This window comes from Haemaphysalis longicornis, unplaced genomic scaffold (assembly GCF_048455015.1).
Source record: "Haemaphysalis longicornis isolate Haplotype H1 unplaced genomic scaffold, Haemaphysalis longicornis Haplotype H1 scaffold_7, whole genome shotgun sequence".
Classification (NCBI taxonomy): domain Eukaryota; kingdom Metazoa; phylum Arthropoda; class Arachnida; order Ixodida; family Ixodidae; genus Haemaphysalis; species Haemaphysalis longicornis.
Genome location: NW_027526422.1, coordinates 175,835,123 through 175,850,765, shown reverse-complemented (window position 1 = coordinate 175,850,765; position 15,643 = coordinate 175,835,123). Strand labels below are relative to the sequence as shown.

The 15,643-nt window shown below is 47.9% G+C and overlaps 1 protein-coding gene across 1 annotated transcript; it reads right to left on the bottom strand.

Annotated features, from left to right (window-relative positions):
• Nucleotides 1–1,333: 1,333 nt before the first annotated feature.
• On the bottom strand, nucleotides 1,334–4,597 carry LOC144145557 (3-alpha-hydroxysteroid sulfotransferase-like). The gene is made up of 2 exons (XM_077677204.1): nucleotides 4,500–4,597; nucleotides 1,334–2,422 (listed from the first exon to the last, which is right to left on the bottom strand). Exons 1-2 carry the CDS (start codon nucleotides 4,563–4,565, stop codon nucleotides 1,445–1,447), a joined length of 1,044 nt encoding a protein of 347 aa, XP_077533330.1. The 5' UTR covers nucleotides 4,566–4,597; the 3' UTR covers nucleotides 1,334–1,444.
• Between the last annotated feature and the right edge of the window lie 11,046 nt (nucleotides 4,598–15,643).

Sequence of the window (15,643 nt, the reverse complement as noted above, 5' to 3'; positions counted from 1 at the left end):
TATTTTCGTTAAGCCCGTTGCAATATGTACTTATCCCTTGGTACAGAATTTTGTTTCAAGCCTCATAGTGAACGCTTCCCGTTGAGGAGGAGGAGGAATAAACGTCCTTATGAAGCAGTTCGCATTGGGGAAGAGTCCTCATTCCAGGACCCCTCGAGACCGCCCGGCTTCTTGGACTCTCTTCACCAGCTAAAGGTGGTCGCCAGGGTCCGAGCTGAACAGTGCTCTCTTCTAGTGCTTAGGGGAAGGGAAAGGCATGGCAGGAAGTAGGTTGGGGTTCTTATCGCAGCCCCACACAATGTGGTTGTAGGCGGCCGATGTGACGATGCGGCAGGGCCTACATTTATTCAGAGTTGCGTGGGGACGACAACATGGGCCCGAGAATCGGAGAGCACCCGTAGAGTGCGACCGAGCAGCCTGGAGGCCATCGTGTTCTGTGTGCGTCATCATCTGCACTACCGATGATGATGGGGCGCGGGCGCTGACGATGATGATGCCGCTACATGGTAAAGCGTGCCCGGAGCCTCACAGAAGCGGCATTGCGAGGAGTACGGGGGGTGGTGGGGGGGCAGAATGTGGGCTCTATAGTTGGGTGAAGAAAGGTGTTGGTTTGGATGCCTCGTTGAGACAAGATCGCAAGGTAGAAATATTTCTAGTCTTCTGTGAATTGTGAGCTTTGTGGTGCCCCGGGCGCAATTGATCACTATTTCAATGACTCTCTTTTGGAATTTCCTACAAAAGACAGCGATGACTTGACACCCTAGACCTTGCGATAATTAGTAGTTCGCTGCCATTTATGTGCCTGTCGAGTTTTTCTCTGGTGAAAAACGTCCTTAATGGACAGCCACTTTTACCCTGTGGTGTGTACTCGAATCACCACGTTGGTTAAATGGTATAATTTATTTATAACGGCACTATGACCACAATGAGTTCACACCTGGGTAGTTTATGGTTCCCCTTCGGTGTTCATCATTTCCCCCATACAAGCAGGCATAGAAGCAGAAGCTATTTTTGCTTTAATATGTACTCCAAGCAGTGTTATTTGTAAATATGTCTTATATATTTATTATTCCACATACGCCTTCTGAGTACCAAGGAAACTTGAAAAATAAAGGACTCATTCCCCAGTGGTTATGATTACCGCTTGAATGCATAGCAACCTCGGTTCCATACACGGAAGTGCGAAAAGTATTTTAAGGTCATGTACCATGGTACCGCCTATGGACATACCCACACATCGCTACACTCATCGATAACAGGTACCCCTAAAAACTATACCATTAAAAACCTACTCCCAGATTTCCCTATAAAATCAGGCAATAGTACAACAACAAAAAACATGATCGACAGATGTGTCACTTTTATTTTGTAACGGTGAGATTTGTGCATGGCGTTATTATACGAGACCCTCCCATTCGTTCCTTTTCCCAGTTGCACAATTTCTTCACTTAGAAATGCTTGACAAGACCAACGCCTCTTCCCGTATATCCCTAAACAGCTCCATAAACGAAGCCTTGTCACCTTCGTCCTGTATCTTCTTCTCGAGACGTGCCAGATGATCCGGCGTGAAGTACTCCTTCCAGCCTCCCACTTTGGCTTTCCGCACCAATGCATACTTCGTTTTGTCGCCCTCGTGCCCTTCCTTGCATGATAGCGTGTGTGAGCTAAACAGCTCCTTCCAGGTCTCATCTTCCTTCTTATCAAAGTCGATTACTACGACGCTGCGCATGAAATCAGGTGTGGACCATTTCAGTATGTTTTGGAGCAAGTCCTCGTTTTCTTCTAGGACGCCGATGTATTTGTCACCAAGGAATCGTGCCAGCCTCAGCACAGTACCCCTGGTGTCCTTCTTGAGGTTTTCGTAAGTCAAAAAGAAAACGTTCGGCTCGTGTCTCAGGGCGTAACCCGCGGCAACGTGGTCGAAGTAGCTTCCGTAGCCAAATTCACCCTCGATGAAGGCGTCGAAAAACTCGTCGAACGTGCCGTCTTGAAAGCGCCAGATATTCACGTCGTTCACCATGTGGTAGAAAGATACGCACACGTCCCACGGGTTCCGCGCTAAGTAGATGTACTTCGCCTCTTTGTTCAACGTCTCCCGGCAAAGAGGTAGGTGCGTAATAAAGGTTCTCATGGGCAGATTCGGTTGCCAGTCGTCCTGTTTCCAGTATCCGACTGAACGGGTGTTCGCGGTGAATTCCGCATAGTCCTTAACCGGTTCCTTTCCTTCCTTCAGGATAAGTTGCGTGATGAACTGAATCCAGTGAGTACCACACTTGGGGTAATTGCACTGCAGGATGTCGCCTGCACCTGGGAAAAATTTGAGGCTCTCGCGAAAAATTTCGGGGACGAGCCAAGGGCATCGTTTTACACCATCGATTACTTGGTAGTAGGGCAGCCGACGTCCACTAGCGGTGACTTCCTCCTGAACAAAGCGGTTATGAAGATTAGTCAACACTAAACACCAATTTTTTGTGCATCTTAATTGACATTTTAAAATATTGCTTCCACATTCTCCGTTATCCGTTGTCCTTTTTTTGCTGTACATGTTATACGTGAACCACGTCAGCCAAAATGTTTTCGCAGATAAAAATGTGGCGAAACTGCCGCCCCACACCTTACCCCACAAGCCCTCAAAAATTGAAAATGCACCTTTTAAATGGCTCTAAATGACTTTCTACGTTTTATAACACAGCCGCCCACCTATTGTAATTAGTGGCGTATAATTAGAACCCCTACTGCAATTCAGAATGCTCTGGGGTCACATCCCAACGTGCGCAATCAGTGTTTTACGTGCCACGCTCTCGCCCAGCCCTTGTAATGACACCGGTCCATATTTATGCGATTATAAGCCGCCCTCCAAAGCCGCTCATAAGTCTTAGGTCTGTGGGATTTCGTCTAGCGTCCAATCCATTTGGCCTTTACCCCTTGAATGCTAACATGAAGTTAACTGACCTGATTTAGGGGAAATCCCCAAGGTGGAGTGAGTCCCTGCTAAGGCATATTTGACATCCTTCTCAGTGCAACCGTACGGGTACAAAGAAAAGCTGTACAGCTGTCTCATAAACTTTGCAGTTGAACAAAAATTCGTCCTGGTCCAGGATGGAGTTAACGCACTGAAAACTCTGTCTCATATTACGTCCTCACTGACGTTGAGTTGCATGAAATGGCTCTAAACATTTATTATTTTTTGGCGAAAGCGGCGACGCCTTTTAGGTGAGTTACCAGTTGAACCAGTTACCAAATCTGCTTCTTTTATTTATTTTTTTTTTCAAAGGACTCAAGGTGTATTTGTTCCTTATGGCGCCTTTGAAGTCCCAAGTAGACCGTCTAAGAAAGCAGCGCCCGGGAATAGGGCCAGCCACGAATTTTGGCGACTTCGGTATCAAGTTACCATTCACGCCCACCAAAAATATTCTAGGTGCACGTCTGTGGCTCTAATAATGTACAAGAATGACGCTGAAATTTAGGGAATCGTCTAGTAGCCTGTAAGCATTTCTTGCGGCCTATTTCCTATATACCGAGCTAGTTTGGAGTAACCTTCACCCTGTACCCAAGTTTATTGCTTGGAAGACATTTTATCAGGGGTCATCTAAGCAGCCCTATATCAAAGCATGAATCACAGCACCCTTTTCTAAAAGACAACTAGTAGGTACACTCATAATGAATGGGTCACTTATGGGATGTCTCTCTTCTGGTCTTCTCCTACTGCTGACTGTTTTGTAGCGTGAGCTACACTGGGCAAGGTTGAGCAGTTTCGCGTGGCTCCTGGAGAGCCGTGCTGAGCATGCGCGAGGAGCAGTGACTTCACACGGAGAGCAGCTGACGCGAAACTGGAGCCCGGGGACACCACTCAAATATCTCACCGCCAGTACCTATTTACCGCCCCTCTGGCGGCAAAATTGGAATAACCTAATTGTAAGCAACACAGGCATTCCAGTTGCGTCGACGACGGGCAAATCGCAGCTGTTTTCAGCAGCACACAACACCACGAATATAAAAACAGTTCGCAAGAAATTTAGCGCTTCAAGTAGGTCAAGTGGACAATTATGGAAATATATACGCTCATTTATGGAACTATAGGAAAATACTACTTTTGATATCTCTGCATCTGTGTTGTGAACCTTATTGCTGGTGATTGCCGAAATCGGTGACCCAAAGTTGCTGCAACACGTACGAAAGGACGTTATAGTCCTATTTCATCAGCTCCTTCGGTAAGTTAAAATAATAAAATATAGGGCAGCCATTTTTAACGAATCCATATGTGCGCACTAACTAAACTACCTGCAATGCAGATCTCTGTATAAAAAAATTAACTTCAGGAAGAATGGTCAGCTGTTTCAGAGCGAACATTAATTCAGCTACTTCTACTCCGTCCTTTTTCGTTACGACTACGATTACAAGACAGTTTAGTATAATGCCCAAATCTATAAAAAAACTGTTCCTTAACGTTGCAGATGTTGGAGGCGCAACGCCAATAAATCTATTCAAATTATTCTTACCCACGTAGCAGCCATGGAGAACCGACCTTCCACTTTGCAGATGACGGGCTGCGATCTCGATGGCATCGATGCTTGGAGCAAACAGAGCACTTCAGGGTTTCTTATCAAGCGCAATCAATGTGGACGTCTGCTGTTACCCGTTATCTTCTCGCATTGACCCCGCTATCGTCAATACACGCAGTAAAAAAGGCTGCGCAGCAATTGGCGACAAGTGCCAACCGACGCAATAATTCCCTTTGGGCCTTCTCGCCAGTTACCTTTGATGTATTGCTCTAACATTTATGTGGAGGACGATCGTTTAGTGATAACGTAGCTTATTTTGGTGGAGGCCAGAACGAGGTAGCCTCTGGGTGTGGTCGTCGCACAGCAAAATGGGCGGTCAACGTCTTGGTAATTTCGTCCTTCCTCTTCGCCGGATAGAAAGGTACCTCAACAACCGCAATGTTTTAGACGCGCTGAGAGCCCCGATTCGCCTATCGCACAGCTCTAGCCATTTGTGCTTACAGAGCTCAGCCGCGTACGTTATGGCCTTCGCTGTCAAAACCGTGATTCGAAGGTTGATCTTCTGATTACGTTCTTGTCATTTCCACCTCTTGGCCAGGCTTCGCCGCGCCTCCCGGAGGCGCAGTAACTTCGTGTCTACGTTCGGACATTGTGTTATAGCCTGGATATCTGCTTGTTGAGCTTTAGTCAATGCGTAACTTCATCTATTTCAGATGACGACCATTCTACTCTTTCGCGAAAGTTGGCCCAGTCGGTGGTGAGGGCTTCCCTGATTTTAAGCTTCATACTTTTTCTATAAAACAGGGGTAATAAGTATATAGTTGTCACTTCCTAAGTTCTCCGTGTTCGTCCACTTCGCCTCGAGCGGGTGTACCCAATGATGCTGTTTCTTATCCTCGTGGACGATGTTCTATCTGTAAGAAGAGTAAGATCCTCTTCACCGATAACAGCCGCAAGTTTATTGCCCAGTTTGTTAGAGTATAGGTGTTGCCATTTTTGATGCGCCGGATTACATTTTTCGACTATGATGAGAGGGCATAAAACCACCGTTGAACATCTTGCTTAAATCTGCTCCGCATTTCCGACCGCTTCTTTTTGTGCCTACAACCGACGTTCAGAATACACCGGCCCTTTTCCTGTTTTTAGGGGATGAATTCTAGGAGTATGCCCGTCTGCTGCAATTGCTGCGGTTTGTTCTGTATCGCGGGGATTGACTGCCTGATTAGGGTTCCACAGTTGAAGCTCACAGGATCTTATTGAGCATCGTTTCGCGTGCACATTGGTTTCTTGCAACGCTACTCGGGTGAGTTGGGAAGCAACTTTACGTATGGCTGAGGACACCCAATCTTTTCCTTGATACTTCTGCAGTCCCACTGCGAAAATTTGCGCAGTCGTCCTACCCATTTTGTTGGTTAGCCGTGGTTGGGCTTCAACTCTTCGGCTTCTGCCAAGTATATCTTATTCTGGTATCACCTATCCTTGCGAGATATAATGGCTCAGGGATGTCGCACTTTGATTTTCTATAATTTGATGATGATGATGATGATGATGGTATAGATTTGTTTGGTATGGAAAAGTATATAACAGAAACAGTGGCTACTAAAATGTGTCAGCCAGAATAACAGTAAAATGAATTAAAAGCAATGGTGATGGCTGGTGTATAGGGCCAGTTTTGATTACGCATGATAGGAAATGAGGTTTAAAAAGTTAACATGAGACAAATATTTAAAAACGCGTTGCACAGAAACCATGGCATTGTCACCCAAAAACAAGGAAGGGTGTAGCGGAATGTGTTGTCTGTAAAGTTCATTGAAGTGTATGTGTCTTGTTTTGTCGAGTGCATTGCATGTGATTAGGATGTGGACTACGGATAGGCCCTCCCCACACCTGCTACACACGGGTCTTGGAGAGCTAGTGAGCAGGTGTGAGTGTGTTACATGTGTATGGCCTATCCGCAACCTAGCTAAGGTAACTTCAATGTGTATGTTGTGTGAGTCAGTAGTGTATGATCCCAAGTGTGGTTTTATTACGTGTAACTTGTTATCTGTTCACTCCAGTGTGTTTGCCATGTTTTGCGAAGTTGGTGTCTGATGTGCGGCTTCATGTCTGTGTACGGCACTGTAGCTATGTCCACTGTATTCAATGGTGTAGCGGCAGTGGCCATTTGATCTGCGGTTACATTCCCGGCTATTCCACAGTGGCCAGGAACCCAACATATTGTTATTTCAAGACTTCAGACGTATGCCGACATAAGGGCCTTAAAAACAAGTCTGATTACATAATTTTGTGAGCGTTTTCTGGACAAAAGTGCACGTACAACGCTAAGAGAATCCGTGTACACTATGGACTTTGAAATTTGATTTTAAGCATGTTAAGCTTGTGTTACGCGGCGGGTGTCATGGATGGCTTGCAGTGAGTCAGTGCGTAATATTAGTCGACAGTGTGGCCCTGCCTGGACAATAGGCAGTATAGCGGCCATCCCGTCGTGTATCGCTGCTAGTTCAGCAAGATACGCTGGTGGCATCAATTAGCCTCATAAGAGCAACATTGGTCCACCTCTGGTAGCTGGGGGCAGATAAGTGCAGTGTGCACTTTCTGTCATCCTCACAGCGTTGGTGGCGCACGATGTACAGCTCACAAAACCTCTTAAGGCAGTCTGTAAGGTGAAGCGCTCAATCGGCGGGGACGACGACGACGACGTCGCCAACACATGCCCATGAAGGGATTGTCCTCGTTTCGGCAGGGCCGAAAAAGAAGAAGTGGCAGGCCACACGAGCCGATGACGGCGAGCGCGAGTGACCTATGAGAGCCGGCCACGATTGAGGGGTGACGAGGCCAGAGGGGAACGAGGAAGGACGGCCATTGCAGTGGGGGAGTTCCGAGAGGACGGTTCGAGGAGAGCGGCGTCCAGGCGCAGATCGAGAGCTCATCGGGTCTCGGGGACCCACGCTCAGAGGGATCTACCTGACGCCAAGGCTTCCCCTGACCAGCGTCCTATTCCCCATTGTCCTGGCCCGTGGCAGGCACACGCGCTGCGTCGTGTCCCGGTCCTGAACGACCACGGCCTGGAGATCATCTTCTACCGGCGGCTACCGAGTGCCGACTGCCCGCGGCCTTCCGTGACGTGGCCACGACCGTTACGGCCACGACCGCTCCCGAAAGTGCAGCGACGGAGCTGCACCGTCAACGGTTCGGCACGCGAGACATCCCGACGCGGCCCTCAGCGCAACGCACCGCGACACCCCGACGCCCCGAGTACTACGCCACGTCACGGTGAACTCGTTATGAACTTTTTTGAGGCACTTTCTGGCGCTTAGATTTATAGGCTTTTCTGTGTATTAGTTAGACGATTTGGGTTTTGTTAGCTTGTTTGCTCTCTGGTAGTCTATCGTCTAAGTATTGTTGTCTGCGTCATGCTTTGTTCTTTAATACATGTTTTCTTTGTAACCTCTCAAAGCGCCCTCGTCTGACTAACTGATGACTGTGGCTACCCCCAGTCGCCACTGAACACACACTACTCAAGAACCTGCACAGGGGCTTTTCTTCCCCTCTTCACACAGTCATCACTGGCCGTGATATGTTTACGTATGCCTTTGCACGATCAGCAAATCGCGGTACACGGAAGCTCCGGCTTAAGGTTCTTTCTCGCGCAGTTATCCTAGGCTTAGATATCGGAGCTGGGACATACATCGGCCTGGTGGCCCGACCCGTGGCAGCTGCGGTAGTGCGGAACCGTTTTCTTGTACATGTCACCACGCTTTAACACCTTTGTAGCTAAAAAAAGAAGACCCCGCTTTTTGAAATAGTGATCAACATCGAGGTCGTTTTGTCCAGTTTTCGGCATGCCAGGAATTCTATCCACCAGCAGCCAGAGGTCGTCAAGCAGTTGTTTGGGGTACATCACTTTTGCCTAACTTGTAAAGAGAAGGTCGGTATAGGCTCACAGGATACGCTTTTTATTGGAGAGTCAGCTGCTTGATGCGACTGAGTGCCCTTGCTTCCTGCGGATAAGATTGCTGATAGTGAGTATGTTTAGCGTTTCGTCCTCTCTAACTCGAAGCTCAGCCTCTTTCCAGCAATTTTGTACCCATGGCGAATACTTCCCGAAAAATGCGGATGGCTGTGCTTGCTTAGTTCAAGCTAGTTCTTGGGTTCTTGGGGCGTATAACAAGCTTGTTCTTGGCTTCGTGGCCCTAGCACTAACGGTTGGCTCCGTATGCGTGTTATGCTTGGGGACGGCTGTGTGGAAGGTGCACTCGCCTTGCTTTTCCTCCGCGTCGCCGTGCTGACGACATTAATCCAGCTCTCATTCTCGCTGTGGAGTCGCGGCTTTTCCTCGAAATATTTCGATCGAGTTTCCATTTCGCCGTTTTTGTGGGGTGATGTCTGGGAGATGGGCTCACTGTAGCGGCTGATGCCCCGACTATTGCTTCACACCTAATACTCTTGGCATAATAATTCATGAGGGTCTTCGTAGGTTTTTATTATTACACTTGATCTTGACAGCTGATCTTGTTGCCTTGACAGATTCAATAAAGCTTGAAGGCTTATTTGGCATTTTTATTTGCCTCTTCGTACCACGAAAGGCCTAATTTAAGTTGAAGTTTCGTCAACCACGTGAGGGACGCTTCTTTGTTACTGTGTTTACCCGACACACTTTGTTACCCGACACACTCCCCTGCGCCGTTTAAATCCTACACGTTCATTGTGCAGTCACGCAAGGGACCTACCGCTCCGTAACCTTCCGATGCACAAACGCCCTCGTCCTGTCGCGCACTCCAATCTGTGGTGAGGGGAAACTCCCCCGCAGGTTCTTTTCAGGTATTCTGTGGCGACTGGGACCTGCCGCAGTGCCGATAATTAGACGAGGGCGCTTGACAATGGCACAATTAAAAACATATATTCCTAAACCAAACACACGCACAGGTCAGGCAATAACAACTCAAAGCTAAACAACATGTAAATAACTCTAAGAAACACCGAATTCTAAAGAGAACACCAAAGAAAAGTTTCAACCAAATGAAGCATAGAGCCCTCTGGGGATATAGCAAATACGAGGTGGTAAGAAGAGTCTGGAAAGAGGCCATGGTACCAGGATTAACTTCCGCACATTCGGTTCTGTGCATGAAACCAGACTCAGGCGGGCCTGGAGGTAAATCAGAGGGCGGTAGGCAGATTTGCCCTAGTGGCCCACAGCAAAACTACAAATGAGGTGGTGCAGGGGGATATGGGCTGGTCGTCTTTCGAGGCGAGGGAGGCGCAGAGCAAGATGAAGTTTGAGGAGAGGCTTCGTGACATGGAGGACGAAAAATGGGCCGCGAGGGTGTTTAAGTACCTGTATGTGAGGAGCGTGCACACGTGGTGGAGACGGAGGACCAGACAGCTGACCAAGCGGTACGGAAAGTCGGTAGGGGAAAGTGGGGTTTACACAACAGTTAAACAGCAGGTAAAGGCAGCAGAGACGACAAAGTGGGCACAGAGAATGGAAGCGAAAAAAACCCTGGAGACTTATAGGACAGAGAAACTAAGAATTCTATGGATACGAGAGGCAGTGCACTACTCTTCGAAGCACAGGCCGGGTGACTGAGAACCCGGGCACACACGGGTATCTGCAGGCAGCAGGATGAAACATGTGCATGCTGCGGCAGTGATCGGGAAAATATAGACCATATTGTCAGGTGCTGCACAGAGATACGACAACCGCGGGGTGAGGGGGAAACGACGCTGGCGGAGGCTTTGGGATTTGGGGTGAGAGGGAACCTCAACTTCAATGCCATAGAGGTGGCGAAGAGGTGACTGGAGTGGTGGTGGAGGAAAAGTAGGGAAGGGATGGGTACGCAGGCGGAGTAATCATACGGATGAGAATTTAAAACAGCGAGGGGAGAAAAAAGGTGGTGGGAGCGATTAGTTTAAAACAGGTAAGCGGGGGAGATGGGAGGGAGGAATCAAATCTATTAGGTTAGCTGGGCAAGTAAGCGTAAAAAACGGGCAAGTCGGTTGCTGACAACCGACGCCCCGATTCAAAGGGAGAGCCACTAATCATCATCATCATCATGTGAGACGAGGCGTCGCGGGGCTACGATGACGACGTCGTGCACGCCGGGACATCGACAAGGAAGACGCACCGTTGTCGTCGTATACAACGGTCTGCTCGGCACCCGCTTACGATCGGGCGCCCTGTAGCAGCGGGCAGGAGGCAACCGGCCCCAGCAGGTCGCCGACAGGCAGCAGGCGGCGGGTCGTCCCAAGGGTGGAGCACGCCAACGTTGCTTGCCTCCACGACTCAGGAGTCGCGCCTCGGCTCCAGGATGCCAAGGCGCCAGGTAGACCCCTCTCGAGCTCGGGTCCGGAAAACCCGACGAGCTTCGAGCCTTCCACCTGGACGTCGTGCTCCTTCAACCTGCTCCGTCCACTCCTCCCGGCGTTCTCCCCTGTTCTCGCCTGACCTCCCCAGCTCTTCGCTTGTGGCCACTTCCAATTGGCCGACGTAAGCCCCTCGTGTGGCTTGCCACTTCTTCTTCTCTCAACCACACTAAAGGCAATCCCCGCACGAGTACTGCGTGGGTATGTTCCCGCGAGGTTGTCGTCGTCTTGTCGTCGTCACAACGGGAACCTCACCGCACAGCGCCATCTACTGGTTCGCGTCCAACACCATCAGCATTCTTTCGAACTGCTAAAGAGGACGCAACGCTCTAACTTCATGGATTTGAGGTAGGGTTGCTGGTTCTTATTCCAGCAGCCTGAGTTTAGCACAACAATTCTATGTATCTTTTTAAATGGAGTGATTTTAAGGCAAAAGCCTTAGGTGCCCCATTGTTCAGAGAAGGCCTGGTTTTTGTTTAGGGTGGTGGGGCGGGAAAAAAGGCACCGCTTTAAAAAGTAAATAAATAATACTTGTTTGATCCGATGGGATTTCAGCCCGGTTTCCATCATAGCAGTCCATTGCACTACTATCTCGGTTTTGTTTTGTTTTTTTCGTCTGGACACTTGGCTGCTGTTCTGGCACTATTATATCTGCATGTTGCCAGCAGTGAACAATATCTGTTGCCGTTGTTGGTGTTCCTTTGTTCGCGACACATACCCACCCTAGCCATTGGCAAAAAATCAGGAGCTTTGAGGGACTGACGTACCCGCTTCACAAATTTAAAAAAAACTATGAAGTGGGAACATAACACTTGCAGCATAGTGTGTGCCGCGTGACCCCGAGCGTGATGGCACGCTATCAAAACAGCTTCAAAGCACGTACGAAGACCTTATGACGCGCCCCAGAGATTTGTAGTCAATTGTTCAAAAAAATTATAACCTAGGGGGCCAAGCGACAGACCTGAACTTTGTACTCTATATTATGTTTCTTCTAGTATTTATGTTTCTTCTATATTATGTTTCTTCAAGCGCCTGTGTCGTTTCCCTTTCTCGTCCCTGTGTCTGTTTGCGCTTAAGTTTCACTCATGGATGTTCACCAAATAGCTCGTCTCTCCATTTTGCTTCAGTATTTGAGAGCTGCGCTCCTTTCGGATTGCGGGGTTTTGGCCTAAGTGCCTCCCACTGACAACCCTCTTTCTTTTGCTACAATGAAAGCATTATAATTCATGGTGCTCTATAGTATTCAGTTACTAACTGCGGCAAAATGCACGATTTGCACTATAATCTTTTCGTGCCCCTTCTTCTGTTTACATATGGAAGTTTCGCCTGGTTTACATTAACGCGAATCGCCGTTGGGGACCTACGTTCTTTCCGCGACCAATACGCACGTGTGCGTAGTGCGTATTCGGAAAGCTCCCAGCCGCTGGACTGACTGGATCTCATTAAAGGAGCCATGAAGACAAAATACATGTTGGATTTATTAGAAAGACTGCTTAGTCCTGATAACAATGATACCAATATCATTGAAATCTTCACACAAATAACGGAGATATTAAAAAAAACGTGTGAAGCAGTCGCGACCCCCTAGCCAATTTCCCGCAACTTTTCTATGACGTCACGGAACCTTGCTTGTGCGATTGGCGGCTGCCCAACTCACCTGTCGCGACGACACATGACTGGACGTCTGTAATGGGGCCTCTAGTTCCATTTGACCGTATCAGTGGAATGCTAACGTGCAGTTAACGCACTGAAAATTATGTTTTATTGTTGGCCCGTATGACGTCATTCTTGCTCATAACACGTCACTGTGGCGCAAAATTTGAAACTTTTTAAATACTTCTTGCTTTTTTTTCGTTAAAAAAACATATTTTGGGGCTGTGATGGAGCTGAGTGAGATACTGAATCCTAGTTCTTTCAAATTAAACAAAGTTGTATTTTCTCTTCTTGGCTCCTTTAAGGCGTGTGGTCCTGTCATTTTAAAGGGAATGTGAAGTGCTTTCCCAAATAAAATGTGTTACAGGCGTGATTGCATAGTTCTTGTCATGCGGGTTGTGAATTTTGCATTGAAATTTATCACACGCGAGTCCAAGCGTCATTTATGTTGCAAAACAACGCTATCCGCCGATGGACATGCCTAGTTCCTCTTCAATGCATCTTATTGGGCGGGCGGTTGATGACGTCAATGGAGGATATTCTCCGGCCGCGCTGGCTGCCGCAAGCATTGGAAACAATCGGTCTCCATCGGGGCATGCCCTTTTCCACGATTTAGCTTACAATTGATTGTTTTCCCGCAAGTGCAACTGTCCTACGACCTGTTTCTTCAAGAATCTTGGAGCTCGAACTTGCTTTGCACGGGTGACAACGGCAACACAGTGACTATCCGTGACGTCGGCTGGGGGGTGTCATTATGTGGTGTCTAAACGGGACAAGCGGCTTAGGGTGTTCTTATTGCTTGGGATAACGCAAAAATCTGCGTAAGGTGCTAGTTAAAATCTAAATAACAACTTATACCTGAAAATCAGTGGAGTTTTGTTAACAATGTACGGGCGAAAAGTCGTTCAGTGCACGAAAATAGAGCGCTCATATATGTTATAGAAGCATTTTCAGAACTTTGGTTGTATTCCCAACACTTTCGTAAACCAACAAACGGATTCAATCTCCTGCCTAGTTTGCTTTGTACGCTGAGTACTTAATCACTCCCCACTCCTCTTTGCGTTTACAAGCGGTGCCGTGGTGCCTTTTCATCCAACTTGCTGGATGCGTGACGCCCGACGGTTGGAATTCCGTTTTTTCTTGGACTCTTCTAGCACAGGAGTGTGCCTCCGCAGCATTAGCGGCTCTTTTTCGTTCGCATGAGCGTCGCGCAGTCTTTCACAATACAGCCGATTGGTTACAAAGGACAAGCCGGACAAGGCAGTAATTGAGGTTGTACTTACGTTGCTTATGCCAAGGACTTGTGGTAATAAATCGTTGGTCTGGTTCACTATAGCTGGCTTTAAGCAGTTACCGCTGGTCGGGCAAATGCTGTATACCAATGTTTAGCTTCTACGCTTTTCAGTCACGTCATAATTTCTGGGCCATATTACTATGGAGAGTTTCCACTCAACAATTTGCCGCTGAAGCACCGATTAGCTTCAATAGTGATCAGTGCGTGTCAGGTTATGCAGGCGTATTTGATAAAATCACCCGTCAGGTTACGCAACCTTGTGCAAAAGAACGAAGCTTCCTTAGAAGCTCGCGACCCTATGCTAGGGTGCTGTAGCAGGTGTTTTTCCCATTCCGAGCGGTATTTTCCCATTTCAGACAAATATTGTCTTCTCGTGGCATGCGTACTAATAAAATAACTATAGTTGTGTTTTTCCTTGTAAGAATTTTGCCTTGTAAGAAGAGCCGGAGAAGAAGTTCCATCAATATTGGAACTTTGTTATAGCTTTGCTAAAAGGTTGGCCGCAGAGCATGGCACAAGCGGGCGCTCCGGCCGAAAGTCCAACTATTGGCCAGGAGATCGTCCTATAGGTGGCGCCGCTTCAGTTAGAGGGCGCCAGGGTCAAATTTCTATAGAGGGGAAACAAACGAAAAAAATACATGGGTTTCTATAGGGCACTGGTCGGTCAAACAAGATTCCTTTAATGTACGGGGAAATTATGCGCAGTGCGGCAGTGGAAATCTACGAAATACACATCAGGCATTAGCCTGCAATGCTTTCCGCAGGCGGAAACCCAACGCAAGCTCTCGATATCAAAGCTGAAATTTTGAAGGAACGTTGGACTCGGTCTGTAGTACACTTCAGCGCAGAGTGTTTCAGGCACATCTCAGACGGAAATGAAAATAACAGCGCAGAAATCACCACAGACACGAAAAGCCGACCCAAAAGGCTTTGCAATCATTCGCGGCAGTGAGAAGACAGTGGCTTTTTTAAAATAACGGCTGTTCCGTTGGACAATTTACCCGTGGTGAACACGACAAGCTGCCGAAAGTTGCAAGTTTTTCGATAATTCCCATTGAACGTTCCGACTTACCGCGCACAAAAGAAGTTTGGCACTAGGTCACTTTTGATGAACCCTGTGTGTGCGTAGTAAGTTCCATACCTACGAATTGAGTCGCGAGTCAGTGCGGCAATTTATAAGGCCCCGCTTGCGAAGACGATTGATACCCCACACTCCACGCTACGACGAAATGAAACTTGAACACGCCAAAAGTTGCTCTAATAATATATTTTTTTTTTGCTAGCAACCTTCACTTCAAAACAAGGCCCGCGAAAGTGGTCTAAAAACGCGTTCATTTTATTAAACACGCGTACAAGTAACATCAGCGCCGGTCACCTCCAACGCTCATGCCGCAGGCCACCGTTAAAACAAGCTGATGTTTCCAAGATGAAAGCGCTGATGAATACGCCAGGATACGGCTCCGCGAACGAACAAAAAAAAAAAAAACGAGCACAGCACAATAACACAGAACGATTTCTTTTCAATTTTGCACCTGTTGCGCAACAGTCAGGACCGCGGTACTTACAGGTAGCAACGCAAAACACGCTCCTTGCGCGGACGACCCGTAATCCGCACAAAATAGGCAGCGCTACACGTACCACACACAGTTGTGTGAGTCGGTATCCAATGGTCATTAGACGTCGTCGCACGGAGAGCCGGCAGCGCATATAAGACGGGCGAGCTGACACGCAGACAGTGATGGAACAAGCACAGGTAATTGAAGGCAAACCACGAGATGTACACAGTTTCACAACTCCATGGGACACACTGCACACCGACACAGACGAGGTA

Coding starts and splice junctions, on each gene's coding strand:
- LOC144145557 (XM_077677204.1), bottom strand. CDS start 4,565: ATGCCATCGAGATCGCAGCCCGTCATCTGCAAAGTGGAAGGTCGGTTC. Junction 2,423..4,499: donor TCTCCATGGCTGCTACGTGG/GTAAGAATAATT, acceptor CGCTTTGTTCAG/GAGGAAGTCACCGCTAGTGG.